The sequence below is a fragment of the Sceloporus occidentalis genome, unplaced genomic scaffold, assembly GCF_023333645.1.
Source record: "Sceloporus occidentalis isolate IW3139 unplaced genomic scaffold, rSceOcc1.0.p SCAF_18, whole genome shotgun sequence".
In the NCBI taxonomy this organism is placed as follows: domain Eukaryota; kingdom Metazoa; phylum Chordata; class Lepidosauria; order Squamata; family Phrynosomatidae; genus Sceloporus; species Sceloporus occidentalis.
The window spans coordinates 8,700,519-8,720,656 of record NW_028316998.1 but is presented as its reverse complement, the minus strand read 5'-3'; the positions used below and the strand labels follow the sequence as shown (position 1 = coordinate 8,720,656).

At 38.5% G+C, this 20,138-nt stretch overlaps 1 protein-coding gene across 1 annotated transcript in view; it reads right to left on the bottom strand.

The window, feature by feature from the left end:
* The window catches only part of CTNNAL1 (catenin alpha like 1), a 103,183-nt gene that overhangs the window by 4,950 nt on the left and 78,095 nt on the right, over positions 1-20,138 (bottom strand). Inside the window, exons 8-14 of the mRNA XM_089482275.1 lie at positions 17,607-17,693; positions 13,007-13,165; positions 9,146-9,238; positions 8,429-8,579; positions 4,498-4,535; positions 756-806; positions 109-263 (exon numbers count right to left, since the gene is read on the bottom strand). Of these exons, the coding sequence (XP_089338401.1) occupies positions 109-263; positions 756-806; positions 4,498-4,535; positions 8,429-8,579; positions 9,146-9,238; positions 13,007-13,165; positions 17,607-17,693 (734 nt within the window). The remainder of the gene's footprint in view (positions 1-108; positions 264-755; positions 807-4,497; positions 4,536-8,428; positions 8,580-9,145; positions 9,239-13,006; positions 13,166-17,606; positions 17,694-20,138) is intronic.

Sequence of the window (20,138 nt, the reverse complement as noted above, 5' to 3'; positions counted from 1 at the left end):
TGATCAAAATCAGCTGTATTTATTCCCTCCTCATTTTCCATTACAATATGTTGATCCAAGAATTGAGCACATACACCTGCCACACGGCACTGAAGATGGGAGACATACCTGGTGAATAAGTACATGGTGTAAGCCATACTGGACATGGTCTGCCCATTTCTAACCACTTCATTCTCTTGATCGTCCCATTTTTCAGTCTCTGAGTCAACGTCTGATGTTAGCAAACGTAACTCTAGTCCCAACTTGGCAATTTTTCCTTGTTCCTATATGACATTCACAAAGAAGAGGCCCATGCTTATATTTACAAATACAGCAAGCTGTGATCTGGACCCACCCCTTACGCAGAGGCAATCAGGGCTCCCACCCGCAAAACCCAATGCTGCTTCCCACTCTTCCTCACACTTGTGCTCACCAGGTCTGAGTGAATTGGAGCTATGAGATATGATGTCATTCTAATAATCTGCTCCTTTCAGACTTGTTGAGCATAAGCACAATGGACAGCAGGGGCTCTGAGTAATTGAGCCTTGTCTCTCTCCGAAATGCACCACAAAAAAAAAAAATGCGAGGGCTTGGCTTCCCTAACTATTCCCTTGGAAATGTACCCCCCATTTAATGGACAAGAGGGATTGGCTGGACATTAATAAAAGTACTTGCAGGATATAAACAAAAAAGGATCAATTACTTTGGGGATGGTTGCAGGTAAATCCCAATTCCCTGTATAGCAGCAGTTAGTTTAATGCTCCACCTTAACTTACCTCCACATCTAGCTTCATCGGCTTCAATGTTTTCAAATTCCCGCTATGCTTCTGGAAGGAAACAAGGCAGAAATTACACAAGATGGCATTTTATGAGGATTCAATGATATGCTCATGGTATCAAAGGCTCTCAGTTATTATGTCAGAACTACAAATACCTTACAAATAGATAAAACACTACACATTTCTGAAACATCATCAAAATGTAATTTGCTGTATTAGTAAAGCTACTTAACTAAGCACTTAAAAAACAGACCTTTTATCTCAGTCTGTTCACTTTAGTGCCATTTGATTTAAGTGTATACCACGGCCATGTTTCTGGGTATCAGAAAAGTTTTAAGAATCAAAGAAACCATCCATATTTTATAGTTATACTTTTTAGAAGAGAAACTATTCTCACAAACATATTTTGTTGAATCTACTGTAGCTGACCAACTCTATACCCAACGCATTTCACTCATTAACAAGGATGCCTGCAAAACTACTAAGAGAAGAGTTTGGAAAAGTGAATCCTTAATGGAAAAAAAAACATATTCAAAGCAGCATTTGTAATAATGTTGTGTGCAGTGATTCTTTTGTATAATAAAGTAGCAGCTGCACGGTTCAGGCTTATGGCAGCAGGGAAATCTCTTGTTGCCTTCCATATTCTCTATGTATAATTTATCATTTAAAGAGTAGACGTGTTCCAATAACCTGGAACATTTACCTTTCAATACTTTCATATATGAAAGAGGTGAAAAAAAATCAAACAAGACAGAAGTACTTGATTGTGATGGACTTTATGGATCCAACAGAATGTCTTCATTTAGTGTAAGGGTGTTACAACGTAGCTGCTTTCAAAATGTGGTACTCCACATATTCACCTTTTGGACAAGGTCCAGCTGACAGGGAGTATGGGAACCCCACTGTTAAGTATTCTTAATCAACAGCTTGTCGGATTTGCTATTTTCTGGTAAAAAAGTGTATGTGTAGCTGTCAATGTTCATGTCTCTCATCAAGGATATTGAAAGCAGGGAGCAATCTATAACTTTCAGTAGGTGAAGACTTTACAGCATGCTGGGTACATACTGAAAGATTTAGTGTCCTAAATATATCTGAAAACTATTTTTGCCAGGAGTGTGGTGGTATGATCAATAAATCGAATAGTAATTTTCCAGAGCACATTAAATTTAATGATGCATTTTGGAGGAAATCCACTGTGAATCAAGTTGACATCCTTTCAGGGAAGTCCTGTAGTATTCTTGCTTCACCTAAGTTTCAATCAATTTTAATGTCAAGCTAGAAGTACTGCTGAAACCAAAATGTTATGAATGCTACATGGACGCTCCTAATAGGTGAAACAAATGTACAGAGATACCAGATGAATCCTTTCTAGTATGTCATGTAATTTCTGGGCAGCTTGTTGCGACCTCTTGCAGTGCCAATATACCAGACCTAGGATGGAATGGCAGATCCTCAGGTGACCAGGCTCCCCCGTACATTGATGCTTAAGGGGCTGGTTACAAGGGAGATCTCTGAACTACCTATTTTACAATATGGTGGACGGTGTCTAGCTAGCATTGTCTCCATAGCACATATACTCCAAGTATCCTGCTTTTTGGACACTATCCCTCAGTCTCGTTGTCCTGCTTTTGCAGGGACACAAAAAAAGCAATGTCCCACTCTGTAAATCTAAGGCTAAGGCAGCACTGTACTAAGCTACATCTCTAGCCTCTTGTAGTTAAAGGTCAATAGTTACAATTGAACTGCCACCACCATCAGCATTTTAATTTAACACAATTAAATATAGTTAATGTTCTTGTATGTCAATCAGTGTAATTGTTATGGAAATGTTTAGTTAAAAATACCTGTGATCTGTGTCTTAATGTGGCACAATTACTGTTATTCTATCAAGTTCCTGTTCTTAAGTTCTCTTCCTTAATCTTACGCCATCTGTACAATGACGGCCTGGACCAAACAATATGACTCGGCCAACAATGAGTGAGAGAGAACATAATAGCAAGGATCCTGAGAACAGGAAGTTAAGATGATAAGGTTATGCAGTAAATCATCTGTGACCAGATCAAGTAAAACTAAATCACTTATAGGGTTAGTCAAATCCTTATGAATGCATTGCTTACAGTGGTTATTTATTTATTTATTTTACTTGATTTTTGCTGAACATTGGCCCTATAAAAACAACCCTTTGTATATTCAGCTTGGGGAAAAAATGTGTTTTTGCTAGACACAACAAATCCCTTTCAAGCAGGCTTCCCCTCCTGGGCCAGTAATTATGAAGGTAATGAAATTTCGGAAAAAGATATCTTGAGTTTCTTTGAAATCACCGCAAAATCCTAAAATATTAAAACCGTACACACACAAAATAATTAGAATTATAACACACACAAATAAAGTATGCAAATGCCATAAACTCAGCTTCAAGCGTCTACGCTTGTGACTAATGGTGGGGAAATTAGATTGGATTGACTAGTGTTTAATTTCCGTTGCATTTAGTTATCAGCCTTCCCCTTGGCGAGGATTAATATGCTTTCCACTTTGTGCTATAATCGGAGCTGACAAATGCACGTGTTTCCAGATGGCTTGGCTAACACTTGAAAGTAACATATCGCATTGTTGCGATATACACATTCCTCAACGTGTAAATGGAAACAGAAGTCGGGTCCCGACTGTGCAAACTAGAAAGAACAAGGTTTGTATTCCTTGTAAACAAAATGTCAAAAGATGAAACAATGTGATTGGAAGATCCAATGGTCCAGATCCCCTATGCATAGAGTACGGCATTTAAAAAAAAAAAATGGAGCCCCAGGCAAATAAAGGATTAATTGTTCAGACATGTCAATCATTAAAGGGCCAGATAGCTTCCGCTAAGTCTAAATTATAAAAAGCTCTTGAGATTCTTTAATACTGGACATAATTTTTAGCTTAAAATTACAAGTTATATATTTAAAACCTCTTAGTATATTACGATTTAAATGCAGATGTGTTTTAGGTAATTTCCATAGTATACAAAATATTACATGTACAAGAATAACTTAATGATTTGTGGGTTCTATATAAGGCTGACATATGGATTTGGTGTGTAGTCATCAAAGGGCCCTTCACTTCAACAAAACATTAACTGTGTCATCTAATTTTATTCTTCCTCTGAAAGTAAAAACTATTCAGAAAAATGTAGGAAGAATTTTCCATTTCTACTGCAACAGCCTATGAGTCCCTGATTTTGTCGCTCATGACAATTGAGAAGTCCCTGAAAAATGATGTTGTCAGATTTTTCATGATAATTATTGGTAGGAATGGTTTGGAGCATTCAACAGTGCCATTAAGGATGTTTTAAAGGCTTATGTTTTATTAAATTCCAAAGGTGTTCCGTTCTGCATGGTAGGTAGAACAACTTGGCCTGAGAATAGCCCCTTAGATGAAAATTGCGATCCCAGGGTATTCACTAAAACGTTTGAGCCTTTCTCGCAGAGGAAACTATCCATTATCCTTCACAAATCTACCACAATATCATGCTTTTCAATACATTTGCATAATACAAGCTCTCCAACCTTTGCAGGAGAAAACATTATATTATTGCTGTTTTATGATAGCATATACACTTACTAGGTTTTAACTAAGACAATTTAAATAATAGAAATATTTCTTTATTGAAAGGAAAGGGTTCTTCCCAACACACTTAAACTCCTTCCCAGAGCTTTTAGGAGTCCAACAGGTGGCCACAGCACAGAAAAAGATAACTTACCCCTGGTCTTGGAAGTGAAAGATAGGCTCGTTTCTCTCCTAGGGGCAACATAGATATGTGTCAGAAATATTCCTTAATGACATCAATCATTAAAACATATGAATACAATAAAATATATGTATAACTAACATATAGGAAAGCTATATGTTTTGTGACTCAGAGAAATGTTTTGAGATGGTCCATCTCTAAACCAGTCGATGGTATTTTGTCTATACACAAACTAAATATAAATGCATTGGCACACTTTAATCCAATACAATGATAAAAGTGTCACACCTACATCCCTCTTCTCTATGCCTCATGGGGACCCTAGGCAGCTGCTTAATGAGGTTATATGGCAGAAACAGCTCTGAATTCACAGCCTATCCGTATTCTTGTTAACTGTCCTGATTTGGTCGAAACAGGTCCCGCTGGCCAGTTTTTCTCACTTGTGTCCCATTTTCCCAGGACTGTTGTGAAACAGACATTAAACAGGGGGATACAGGATTTTACATGGACAGAGCAACTAACAGAACTTTGTATAATGAACATAATTTCTGGGCTCCATATATAGATTTATTATTATTTTTAGTATTATGAGTATATTATATATTATTATGACTAGTAAACCACTACCTACTTCATTCAGTTTCACTGAAAAACACTCCTTGTTTTCTATTTTCTTTGGGGCACCTCTGGGTCCACTTAACTCATTCGCAATCTTTGTACATGCATTCGCAGTGTTGTGCACATGTATATTCTAGACAATTCACATGGTCCAGAATTGAATGCTCCCTTTACCTGTCCAAGGAGGGCCACATATTTCACTATGGAACCTTTTTGGCATTGCACATCTTCTGTCGTAGGCATATAATCACAAAGCAGCTTGTTTGCTTCAGTAAATTGCTTTAACCGGAGCAAAATTGCTCACTGCTTATTCATTCACTCTGAATTCAAACAATTACGTGATCATGGCAAACACATTCCCTACATAAGCTTGCATTCTGGGCTCTGATAGGGAACTTGAAACAGATAAATGTATCTATTAGTACTTCTTGGATAAAGGCAAACCGCTTCTGTTTAGACACACAAATAGCAAAATAACAGCTGCTTATTGATCCAAATATAGATTTCTATTAGAAAAGCCACATGCAGCAAACCATACTCTCCCCAATGCCATCAGAAAAACAAATTCAGTTTTCCTCAAACAGAGTAAAAATTACTGAATTACAAGTGATTACAAGTGATACAGACTACAAACACCTGTCAGGAACTACGGGACTTGAGCCGGTGGCCCTGAGCATAGCTGACTGTTGACCTACAGGTGTTGCCACCAGGAGGCTCTGTGGTCCCCATGTCCCTGTCCAGTTTGTCACTGGTTCCTGTCACACCTGAGGCCTGTCACGTAATTAAGGGCCTTAACAACGCTGGAGCATTGTAATTCCTGGCCTTTCAGTAGCGTGAATCCTGGTCGGGTTTATTAATCACAAATTGTTCTCATTAAATCAAAGGCTGGAGACCCCTAGATCAGACAGTACACTGGGAAATAACATGGTAATAATTTTTAAGAGCCAGTTGAGGATGCAATTTGTATTTTTTTTCTCACTTGCTTATTCACACGCCATTCATCAGGAAAAACGCAAGAATAAATTATCCGCTGTGAAATACAGTAATTGCACTTAAATAGGAGTACATCATTTTACATAAAAAATAATCAGAAGCACATAATATTTCACATGAAGTGACTGCTCAGAAGTTCTATTTATTCAAAGGAATTTGCCTGCATATTTTCTCGCAGTGTTAAAAGAGGCAAAAAATAATGAAGAAATTCACAGAGATTAGCAATTTTATTATGTGATTCACAAAACAGCCCTTATTGAGTGTTATGTTCTAAAAATCAAGTTACCTATGGTTTAAAAGTTTGCAGCTTCTTTCTCAAGTCCACCAATAACCCTTCTAGCACATGCATAACTTTGATAACCTGTAACAAGTATTGTAATTTTAATTCGATATATTTAAAAGGGTACAATTACAGAAATTTATATATGTTTATAAAAAATATATAAAAGTTGAAGAATGCCCAATGTTACTCTGGGAGCAATTCTATAGCGGACCGGGAGCTGCTGCTAGTTGATGCTCATCTGTACAATGCCATGAAGGAGAAGGAAATATTAAGTTCATAACATCTTCATCTTATCATTATCTTTATCTGTTGATCCTCTATCAAATTATTTCTTAAAATACATAAGAGCAATGCAGCAACCAAATGGAAACTCCCCCATAGAGCACAATAAATGGTGTCATTTTTATATACTATTACTTAAGTGTGAAGTCAAAGAAACCATGATCAATATGTATATAGGTGCAAGAATTCCAATATGATATGTGATAGTGGCCTTAAATACCCAGGGACCGCCAGATCTCCAGATCTTACTTAAATAGTAGAACCTTCACACCTACTGGGCAGTCTGTATTTATATTATACATCCAAAAATTGTTGTATGTATGGTTACTAAACGTACCAAAGATCTAACTAAGAAGCAATAATGTCTATGATAGTTTGGTAACACTGTACCACTCTGGTACTTGACTCAAGTATCCATCCCAGCACCTAAGGCTGATGCAGGATGGCTGGGGCAGTTCTCAAGCAAGTTGTACATCATGATCAGATGACCCCAAAGGCAGAGTGTCAACCAGTGACTGACCCACTGCATGTAAGCTACAAGCTTGGTACTAGCAACAGGTCACATCACATATGTTTCCTTTGGTTACCCAGTAATGCAAGGAAGGCAACCGTGAACCAAGACCCAAAACAGGCTATTCCACCTATTCCAGGAAAATTGGAAAACTTGATGATCAGACATTAAAATCATAATGCACCTATATGCAGGATTTAAACATACACATGCATACATTATATCATTTAGTAATGCCTATTAAGCCTAGATGTTAGCAATAAGGAGCACCTTTTATGAAGATCTCCTTTACATTTGTCTGCCACTCAGGCATAAGTTAGTAGTCATTAGGTACCTTGTGCACAAGGTGGCAGCAGGGTAATACTGTGCATCCTATAGTATTATGTAATCACTATAAGCTTCAGCTGTCTTCAGAGCTAACAGTAGAATCATCGTAGAATCATCTATGTGTTTCACTCTGCGTTTTTCAACACGGGTAATGGTTAGCCATTTACTCTGCCGTGCACGGAGAGGCTGGGGGATTTCTTTATTTAACAAAAAGGAACAGCCTTTAAACAGCGTTAAATAAAATGCATGAGCATTTCTTTAAGCAGGAAACCAACGAGGCATCGACAGGACACCTATGGTGTTATGCATATATTATGAATATCCAGCTTTACATTTCCCGGAGCTGTATTTTTTTTTAAAGAAAAAAAAAAAAAAAGATTACATTCGTACACTTTTTCATTGTGTGGCTGCATGTATCCAGCAAAGCAGCTGCACTTATGGGATCAACAGAGGTTGACACTACTGGTCACCAGCCCTGTGGGCATTTGACCAGTGTGCCCGTCCTGGCATGGTTCCTGCATTTATGCAGCAGCTGGGCCTCTTAGTCACCAAGACAAACACAAGGTCAGAGTGTCTTACATCCCATGGACATGACCATGTAAAAAAAACTTAAAAAAAATCCCAAAACCTTAGTTTGCATTGTTAAAGAAATGAAACATTTTCCCACATGCACTTACAGAACAGCTCTACGGTCAAGGGAAATGCATTATTTAGGAATGTATTTTTAGAAGTCAAAACCAAGCTGTGCATACTTCACTTATATGTTGACTTTTATTGTCTCTATCAAACACTCATCATCACTCACTTATATTAGGTGACTGAACAGCAAATAGCCACAGGTTTTACAGAACTATATGTCAAGGTGTCCTATTTTTTTTTGCAACCTGTGATTGCTTTTGAAAATCGCCTTTGACAGACATTGTTCTTACCTCGCCTCCCTTCGAATACATCATTAATTTCTCGCAGGAGAATGGACATATCACTCATTTGAGATTCCCAGGCCTCGCAAAAAACGTCAAGGTTTTCTTTTGCAATTTTACTGGTCGGGTGAAGAGCCAACGTTTCTGCAGCAGACACAATCTACAACATAAGAGTAGAGAGACTTATGTTGCAAATGCAACTACTTCTCAATAGACAAAAAATAGTTCCTACATGATTATGATAAGGATGCCCCCTCTGTGCGTCTCTATAGACATGTATTGGCATAACTGGGGTCTTTTCAGGTTTGAATGGAAGATTCCATGTGCAAGGGCGTTCCTGCCTACTTCCCACCCACTCAAGTCTAACTGGGACTAGCCACACTACCTAAATAAGACGCCATGCCTGGTAGGCTAGGTAGTTCCTAGATATTTGCTGAATGTAACATTCAATTATTACTGGTGATCGCCTTTAAAACTCTCAGCGTGCAGACACAATTTGGCAGCAGTTCACAATTACAAAAGATTTAATTGCTGGTTTGTAAATCCCAGCTTTCTTTTCCCAATATTTCTGCTATGTGTAATCTAAAGACTCAGATTTCACTAGTGAACGATAAAAATATTTCCATCTAACATATTTGTATCAGCCCTTAAGCAAATATTTTACTCGCATCTGCTGTCTGCTTTCATTTTAAAAAAAAAAACACAATAGGATGGAAACCACCATACCTGTGGACCAGTCACCTGAAAGGTGTCTTCTGCGTGAATGCATGTAATTTCCAGTGGTTCCGTGCCTGAAACATGTCTCAACAACCGACAGCTCTAGAAGAACCAAACAGTTTCATTAACAAAGAATGCTTTTTATCTTCATGAAAATCCTGTGTGCCACCGTACCTCTTCTACTGATATCCGATTTGGTACAGTAAATCCTGCATAAAGTATGCATATCATATTTAAGAAACAAAAAGAGAATAGATGAAATTGTTTCCACAGTAGGAAAAGACATGAGCCTAAGGCTTTCAAATTTTATTTTACAATTGATGTGGTTTACACCTCTTCCAAACTATACTTGGCTCCGGGCTCCCTACTCAAAATATCACATCACACCTACAATGGGAAACATAGATACAAATTTGTGTCTGCACTAGAATTATTTGTATCTGTTGACTGATTTCTAGGGCTTAACAAAAAAATGAATAACACTAAGGTAGTACTAGGTAATTGTTTGCGCCCTCATGAATCGGGAGGGCTTCCATTGCAAAACATACTGTGTCGCCAATGAGATGTAAAATTGCTTAAATTGCCATCAGAGTTAAACCACTTGATCAGATTCGGCTCAAGTCAGATGCATCAACGCAGAACTCAAAACCCTATCTGAGGAAAAAAATGATTTGAACAGAGGTTTAACCCTTCTGAGTTTAACAGAGATAACAACAGGAATTTAGCTGTGGCTCCAACAAACAGGGTTTTCTGCTCGGCACCTGGTTGAAAGGGAAAGGGGCCAGAATTTGAACCCTCTGAGAACCAAGGAACTTGGCAGTAAAAAGCACTCTCTGGCAATGACAACGTTGCAAAGAGGTGGGAAGACTTTTTGCACCTCCTGAGGGGCCAAGGTGAAATGCCAGAGCTGAAACAAAGAGGTCTATTTATTAAGAGCTGGACTGGTATGAAAAGTGTTATCTCAGGGTATTCACTAAAATATATTATGGGACAACTTGGCATTCCTTGCAGGGTTAATTTACCAGGATCCCACTATGTCAGAGCCTGGCCAGTGCCATTCCACTAGTTCCTTTTCAGTCCTCGTTGAAATCAATTATTCAATTCACAACTACAACCCGGGTCTCTCTATAAGTACCTTAGTTTTTATTTTTATTTTTTAAACTCAATTAAGCTTAGCTTCTGGTTGTAATTACCAAATGAATGTGCAGAATCACAATCATCATAGGCCATTCCTCCACGATATATGTTATGGATAGATTTTAAATTTTTTTTGTTAAAAAAACAGAAAGAGAATTTGAAGGCAGAAATGAGCCATTTGGCTTATTTAATCTGCCCATATTCCTGCTTTAAAGACTCAAGACATTAAAGACTCATACCTTAAATCAGTCCTTGGTCTTGTCCCTTACTGTGTTAAAGGAGATCACAAAGTGACCTTTAAAACGGCTCTAAAATATCTAATGATTATAACAACTGGATATTTTGTGAAAAGATCAGAAATCTGCGATAATCAAAATCTTTTTTTACGAACCAGTGCGTAACTTAATATGACTGGCTTTGATTTCATAATGTTTCCTGGGTGGTACAGAGCATAAATCCAATAAATCACGTATTTCATGCCTACTCGTTTACATAAACTGTGTAGAAACTCCTATTTCCGAGTGTTTTGTGCAAATTTATTAAACCATTTTAAATGTTTTGGAAATTGATGCTCTGTTTTGCCTTTAGCAATATAACATCCATGTAGATGGGGTCATGGGTTGCTAGTAGGGGTAATGGAGAACATGAGCTTGCTGACAGGAGGAACAAAACAACCCAGCAGTTTCTAAGTGCCTTGTAAATACTGTGAATGATTAATGAAATCAACTACTCACATATTGATAATCTGCAAACTCAATTTAACATGGTCAACCATACCACAAAAAGTATTTGTCAGTCCCATTTAAAGCTAGAGGTACATGCATCTGTTTTGTTGAAACGTAGAATTTTACAGCAGATAAGAAACATTTGGCCCATCTAGCCTGTCCCTTTTGCCTGATGTAAACACTCAACCCTAAAACAGTTTAGGCTAGTTCTTATAAGCAAGGGCGGATCCTGTATGTGGCACCCTCCCAAAAAAAATTATTGGCAAGAATATTTTGAATAAATTGAAAAAAGATAAAAAATCTGAAAATATAAATTATTAACTTAGAAATAAATTAAATAAGTTGAAATAAATAACATTTACTAAACAGATATGGTACAGCATTACTCCTATCACTATATACTGAGCAATACATTGATGGTGGTACAGCGTAACTCCCATCACTATACACTAAGTCAGACACTAATGTGGTAGGCCTCTAAAACAGCCTGTCTGTGCCACCTCTGTCCCTTTAGCAGCCTGCCTGTGCCACCTCTGCCCCTTAAAAGCCTGCCTGTCCTCATTCATTCATTCACCCATTGACTCTCCCGCACACACTTGCCGCTCTTGCATATTTAAGTGGTGTGAGGGCCAGCCGAGCATCACTTGGGCCGCGCAGACGTCTGCACTCTTGCACTACCTGAAACGTCCACCAAGTAGGTAGATTGTATGGTGCTAACTGTGGGAAGTACCAGTTCTGAAACCGAAGAGGGGCACACAAACACACATTCCTGCATTAGATTATGAGCAATAAGATTGCTTCATACATATTACAATACTCAATTCAACCTGGCTCAGTTTAATTAAAGAAAATAGAAAAACAGGTCAGGTCAGCATCTGGAAGGTGGGAACAAATGTTAAAGGGACACCCCAGCCATCACATTAGGCTCTTTAATGTATATGATAGCTGAGTTGTCCCTTTAAATTTATGTGCCCCTCTTGCAAATGTATTTGTCCTCTTCCCTGCCCCTGTGGCTGAACGCATCTCCTGTGAGTCAGCACCAGCACTGGCTCGGCAAGTGATGGGGGTACTGATGTGCGGTTATTAGCCAATCAGTGGCACGAGTCATCACACTGTGGAGGACGAGCTGCAGATTTGCCTAAGGGTTTTTTTTTTAAAATGTATTTTCTTTTTCATGTTTAATTAATAAATATTACATTTTGTTAATATGCATTACATTTTAGGAGACTGCATGGGATGCTGGAGCATACTTTTTAGGTTTCTAAAGAAGGGACCATGATAATGGACTTGCATGCTTCAGTAGCATATTTGTCAGGGGGTGTCATCGTAGCTATGCCCCAAATAGGTATTCTTATAAGAAAAAGATATGGAATGTAAGACTACAATTTGCTCATCTAGTATGCCCACCCATTATCTAAAAGAATCAGACTTAATTTTGTTTGTTTAATAACTCCATGTTATCAGAGCTCCAATCTCGGCTGCAAGCATTTGCTATTCAACTACCACTCCAAAATGGTCTTAATGTTGCCACTGAATTGTCTAGCATTCTCCCATCCTTTGTCAATCCATCTTTCATGTGAAAGGCTTTATTTTTGTGTCTTTCTAAATAATCTGAAGTATTTTAAATAGCTCTTTGTTATCATCCCTCTCATTTTTTACCTTCAAGCTATACATGTTAAGGACTTTCACTCCATGATGTGCCTTATACCTTTTCCAACCTATGCATGGCTCTGGGCTCTCTACTCAAAATACCACATTAGTCCTACAGTGGGAAACATAGATAAGAATTTGTCTGCAAACTTAAAGAACTTTAATACACATTCTTTGTTCATTAAATGCCTAGGACGCTAAAGTGTGCCTTCAAGAAAACCATAGGATGGCCTTTTCATCAGCATGCACACTAGCCTGGGTTTGTGTGAAACTACTGCACATTTGTTACATATAATTCTTCTTCAAATAGATACAAATGCAATGTGACAATTATGGGATTTAAGCCTCGGAAACTTACTTCAACAAGTTGTTCCTTCTGTTCAGATAGCTTGCATGTATATTGAGCCACTGCTTCTAGGTTTCCTTCTGCCCCCGCAATCTTAAGCGCTTTCAGGACCATGTGGTCTGCATGGAATTTTAACAAGTCGGCTGCCAGTATTGTAGCTGAACTGTGAAGCTAAAAGAAACGGAACATTTGAATACATAACATTAGAAAACAGGTGTCATGTCCACACCACATCCAGAAACACACACAAGTACACAAATATAAGTTTACAGTATGGTAACTTCCACAACAAACGTAATAAACATCCATTAACCTCATAATTAACTAAATGCATATTTAAAAACTTGGAGCCCTACTGCATCAGGGGACTCAGCATTAAAGATGAGCCCAGCATCCAGAAATCCGTCTATGGGCCCTATTTCTCCCTGTCAGGATTATGGCTGAAGCCTCTTTTTCTGTGGGTCTACCACACAGACTTCCCCTTACAGCAAGCTTGCTGGTTATGACTCTCCTCTTAAATGCTTTGCCGCCGATGATGTACCAGGCACGTCCTAAAAAAATGCTCCTACAGGAGCAGTGATGTGATCTGGGAGGGCTTTTAAGCAATGACAAACCAGGTACGACGCAATAAATTGGTCCTACAGGAGCAGTGATGTGATCTGGGAGGGCTTTTAAGCAATGACAAACCAGGTACGACACAATAAATTGGTCCTACAGGAGCAGTGATGTAACTGGTATGTCATCGCTTAAAACCACTCCCAAAACCACCAGTCTCCCACAATCCATCAGCATTTCTATACGCCATTTATTTTATTTAATCAATCAGTTTATGTATGTAGTTAACCATAAGGGCCAAGGGGGTTTTCTTTTTAATTATTAATTTATTTAAATAATAAATGATTTATTTTAATTTTCTATAGATATGCAGAGAAAGAGAAGTGTTTCTGCCCTTCTCTTTCTCCACAAATCTTTTGCCCTTTTGTGGAAGTGCGTCAGGAGGCCTGACAGAAGACAAAAGACATGGAGACAAGCGGATGAAGACAGAAAAAAGAAGAACAAGAAGATGCAAGAGAAGAAGCAGAGCTGGAGAAAAGGAGACAGGGAAATGGAAGAAGGTAGGAAGACATTAAGAGAGAACGTGAATAAGAGGGAGTGAGTGAGAAAATATTGTTTTAACCTTCAAGTAATGTTAAATATTTTTAATTAAATTTTCTTTAAATTAGTACCAAAATATAGGGGTGTGGCCTATAATCATATATAATAATTTGTGTGGGTATACTAAATGATACAGAGAAAAAGACATAGCAAAAGCACGAAAAATCTCATTATTATAGTTTTGGAAAACAATTCATTTTATGTATAGTCCGCAAAATACTACTGTTCACGCAGAGAAAGCCGTGCTTTACTATACTATACTGAGAAGAACGTACACGACACAGAAAATTATCACATGAAAAAGTATATTATTCACATTTCCATGCGCTCAACAACTTTAATGTTGGCAAAATAGCAAATATAATTTTCAGCATTCAGACAAATACCTTTTTTGGTCTCTCTTTGATATTCATGTAATACAACACTAGCAAGCGAGGAACTAGCAATTTGATCTGTGCATAACAGCAGCCCCGTTACATAAAAGCAATCCAAAGGCAGTGATGAGTGGCTGTTTCCGTACACTCTGCATCTGACTTCTAACGGGAGAGAGATTTCTCTCGCTGGGAACATCAGACTCTATTCTATAAGTCATGTGCCTAATAAGTCATCTGTTTCTTTTCGATTTGCTGAAAATGTGTTTTCTTCAAATCTAAAGAAAACAGATGTCACTCAAGTCTCTATTTTAAGGGTTGCACCACCCTATAGTCAGATGATACAGTTACACTCTCTACTACAGCAAGTTTTCATGCTCATGCAGTGTGCGGCCTGGCATTTCCAGCAGGTGGCAGATCGGGTAAGAGTGGAGAGATGACAACCAGCGACCCACAGGGCATTGCCACGTGTGCCAGATGGCCAGCCCAGGCCTGCTATAGTATGTGAACGAGACATTTCACCCACTACATGTATGTTTTCATGCTGTCTGTTTTGCATACGCATTTGCCCATTTCACTAACCCCAGCTAAATGCCATGCAGGAGATGTGTTCGGGGGCACACACATCTCTCTCCATGTGATCTCGTAGCCTCCAGTGTGCTCCAGTGCTCGGTCGGTAAGTGGTGCAGGTCTATTCAGACCCCCCCCCCAAGGGCATGTGTAGAAACTGCTTCCATTGATGTCAATGGGAGTACTTTCCTGCAATTGATTGGTTGTTTCAAAAAGTGCAAATTTTTATAAGTGGGGGTATCGGAAACATTAAACTGTTCCATTAAGGAAATAAAACATGATACATGTTTTTTTTATTTAATTACATAAAAGCAACAAGAAAAGTAGCATTTTCAGTTCATATGGTAATATATCAGTACTTACTTTTGTTTCACATGATAATCAAGTGTTCCCAGGAAAAATATGAATGGGGTAACATTTTAGATGACTAGAGAATTATTTCTGCGAAGGGCATTCAACATTACTAGGAATAATATTTCCAATGCTACATTTATTTACAACAGTGTTGAATTCAGGATGGGAAAGTGGATGTGGACTAGAGGGAGCACCACTTCCTACCACCACTTTGATGACTAGCTGACATAACCAGGGCCTCTGGGGCAAAAGTTCACAAGTATGGCTATGAGTTGGAGAGCATTACTTCAAGGAGAAGAATTGTCTTTTATCGTTCACACTAGTATATGAGCCCCAATAAGAACACTATTTCTATTTATCTATCTATCTATCTACTCACACAAATAGATCACACGGAAAAACAGTAAATCTCTGGAGGTCAAGTATGAATAATAAATAGATCAGATCAGATTGCCTGTCATTAGGAGACCGGAAGTCTGTGATTTCATTCTGGCACTATGACCTCTCTCCATCTGACCTTGTGAGCGTTATACAACACTGTACTCAGTCTCAGCTTACCTGACCATATAAATCGACTCTAGTACAAGCAAAAAGCGGATGCGTTTCCAGACACCCATTTGCATACACTTAACTCATTCCTGCCCCAGATACTGCAAACTAATAGAAACTAACAACCCTTTGGGCAGTATTATCTATCTCAGAATAGGCCATAGCACTGAAGGGGTTAAAAAGGAACAAACTCTATTCTACCCCTAGTCAGTTATTAATACACATTGTACCGATAGGAAAAATAGTTGTATGTCCGGCTACAGAATTAAAAGGCCGGTAATGGTACATACACAAAACTAATCAGATTCTTATAGAGTTTATTAAAAACTTGAAGATGATTTGGAGCAGTGGGGGCCCTGGATAAAGGAAATTGCTTCCAAACTAAAGCAATGCTATTGGGAACAAAAGTAATTTAATATTCTTACCCCAAGAGTGTCCTTCAAAAGCAATATTACTTTTCAGATTTGTTTTGGTTTAATACGAATGTTTAGAATGTTAATTCGCTGTTACCGGTAATTGTGAAGAAGGCTTTTGATATTTTTAACCACCTGTATTCCTGTTACGTATAAATGATAAGCTGCAGTAACACGTAGTTGATGCTTAAAAATATATTGCAATATACATTGGATGGGTCAAGAGGGCCTTGTGAGAATAATTTGAAAAAAAACTTTGAACTTCACCAGTTTAGTTTTCTTCCCCCTTTCCCTTTGCTTCTTAATCCCTTTCTTTTTTCTACAAGCGCAAAAGACTTGCAGAAATGTGTGTCTCTGTCACATTGAAGCTTTCTGTCTGGGACAGGCAAGACACGCACGACTAGCATGCAAGCAGATATGGTCGTTGCACTTCATCAATTTTCAGACAAAACAATTTGGATCTCTTTTTAGTGGTTTTTTTTGTGTGAACATATAAAGGAGTTCCTATACTTTTCTTGATGCATTGCAGCAGAAGACATGCTGTCTATGTCACATCCATGCAATTCTTATCCAAACAATGACCGAAGTGTCCACTCACTAAAAAGAGTTAACAGGGGTGTTTACAATATTCATTCATCAGCTCCTTGACTTCACCATTGATTATGAATTAGCTCCGATGAGCTTCTGCTGTAGAAAGAACATGTGTGGTCCTGTATAATGTATAGTTAAATTGGTGAGATGTCTTAAAATCCTCCTCACACATTGAATTATGCATTAGACAGGGCCTTCATACTGAATAGTTAATTAAGGGAGTGAAACCCACAATTCTCCCTTTGGTGAGTAAACCTAAATGCAAAATCAATTGCCCCGAAGGTGTAAATAATATTAGCTGCCCCCTTCTCATCTTGTGCATGATGGTGATGGCACAGTCAAATCATAAGCTATAGGAGCACTGACTGGAAACTGGAGAAGGAGCTCACAAAATTCCTTGGATCGAAATCTCGGGGTTCACAATTACAACTTTGTGCAAAAAATGAGGCATACGTTAAAAAGATAAAAGAGAGAATGAAAAATAAAAACACCTTTTGGGGTGTGTATGAAAGCTTAAACCGTGATCACCATTTCAACTTAAAAAATGGTTCTTTATTGGACCATCACATTAGTTACAAGTCCCTTCCATTTCAAATTTGTTCTACTTACTTCCCTCCTCAGGTCCATAATACACTGACATGTTTTCAGTATAGCTATTTCTAAATCTTCCATAATGTCCTTTGTCTTTTGGGTTTGCTGCAAAAAAAAAAAAGTTATGTTAAACATGAAAAGCCAACAACAAAACATTTGTTATAGTTATAAAACAGAAAAGGAGGCTGAATGATTGCACCAGAGCAATGAAAAGAGGAAACCTACCCATCTATTAACCTTTTGGTCTCCCACGTCCATAACTGAATACTAACATGCAATGTGATGGATCTTATGAGAAATAATTTTGAAGTAATTATATAGAATTTTGGTTGTGTATAAACATCTGGAGATCTCAGTGCACAGAACAAGAATAATATATAGAAAAGAGGTTTATATTTTCTCCATGGTGAATGGTAGCTGGACCCAGTTTCATCCCCACTGTTACAATCATCTCTAAAGTGCTGAAATGGAAATCAGACAATACTAGCAGAGAATATGTCAATAAAAAAGCTCTATTCATTTATATGTGACGATTTCACATGTGAAGATTTTGCGAGACCTGCAGTAGGAAACTGGTCAATCCAATAATACTCATTGACAAAGTTGGTTTAGTTTGACAAGTAATCTGGATTATTGTTTTTTTATTTATAAAGTGCTAAAATTAAATAGAAATTATCTCCTGCGGAACGACTGCGTGCTGTTTATTGATTGGATAAAACTTAGTAATGTATTTCTATTGGCTAGTTAAATAGTCTGTCCTTCTATTGGTTTTGTTTTATATATGGTTGTTTCCCACTGGGTCTGTCTTAATGAAATCCCCAATTATCATAGTCTCTATTTCATCACAGAACAAATCATTGTTGAGTAAGTAAACCATTCACGTACGAATTTACGAAATATAAAATGAACAGCAGTCTGAAATTACTCGTGGCTTAAGCTACAGTATGAACACAGACAGAAGACACTGATATACTGCTAATCTAATTTAAGTGAGCACATAGTCAAAGATAAAATAGAAATGTTTGCTCTCGGGCAGTATATTAACAGGTAGGCCTTTTAAATGAAAAGATGTCCAAACATGATATAAGACTGTTGATTCCATCAAAAAAGGGAAGCGTATTTCAAAGGAAATGAAGGATCTGTTGATAAAAACCCAACAGCAAGAAAAGCCAGATTTCCCAGGAGTTAGAAAAGCATTAATATGCTGCTCTGGTTTGATACAACATTTTAACTGGTAAAACCGACTTTTTAGCCAACCTGCATAAGAAAACCAGGGTTGGAGGTAACCATATGATTATGACAACAACAATGTATTGAAGACAGTATTTATTAAATTGATGTGCTTAAAGCTTGTAATTAATAGATTTACAATTTACAATACATGAAAAATACCGTATTTGCTCGATTATAAGACGAGGTTTTTTTCAGAGCAAATGCTCTGAAAAATACCCCTCGTCTTCTAATCGGGGTCGTCTTCTAATCAGACCTCAAATAGAGGTCTGATTATGAGACTAAGATCCAGATCCCCCGCACCGCTGCAGGGGACCTGGATCCTCCTGTCTCCCCCCCCCACACTTACTTACCGGTGCTTCCTGCTGTATTGCCGGGGCAGCGGGTTGACGTCTACGCGATCCGCGTAGACAACGTCCGCTGCAGCCGGAAGGAGGTGTGGCTAGCAGCGGGGGTTGTCTGCGTCCGTCGCGGATACCTTCCCCGACTGTCAGAAATCAGAGTTCCCCGCACAGGTGCCGGAACTCTGATCTCTGACAGCCGGGAAAGGTATCCGCGACGGACGCAGACAACCCCCCCGCTGCCAACTCCACCTCCTTCCGGCTGCAGCGGAAGGAGACGTCAACCCGCTGCCCCGGCAATACAGCAGGAATTTGGAAGCACCGGTAAGTGTGTGTGCGTGTGTGTGTTAAATGGGGGACATAGGGCATTTCTGGAATGCCTTATACCCCTATATGCCACTCTGGCACTTTGGGGGTTAAAAGGCATATTATGGGGCAGAGTGGCATATAGGGAGTTATAAGGCATTTCAGGAAGCAGAGTGGCGTTAAGGGGGCATTTAATAGAGCACTCTGCCTCCTGAAATGCCTTATAGAGTGCTCTATACAATGCCTTTTAACTCCCTTAATGCCACTGCCTCCTGGAATGCCTTATACCTCCCTATATGCCACTCTGCCCCATAATATGCATTTTAACCCCCTAAATGCCAGAATGGGATATAGGGGTATAAGGCATTTCTGGAGGCAGAGTGGCACATAGGGGGTCAAAAGGCATACCATGGGGCACAGTGGCATATAGAGGGTTAAAAGGCATATCATGGGCCACAGTGCCATATTGGTGTGGCAAGCCTGGGGGCAGATGTGCGTAACTGGGGGACAGGTTGGAAAATACAAGGAAATAAAAACAAATTTATTTATTTAAAAAAATAGTTTACATGAATTAACATTTACTGGTAAAACTTTTTTCCTTTAGGGTCGTCTTATATTCAGGCTTTTTCTTTTTTTCCTAAGTTAATATTCAGATTTTGGGGGGTCGTCTTAT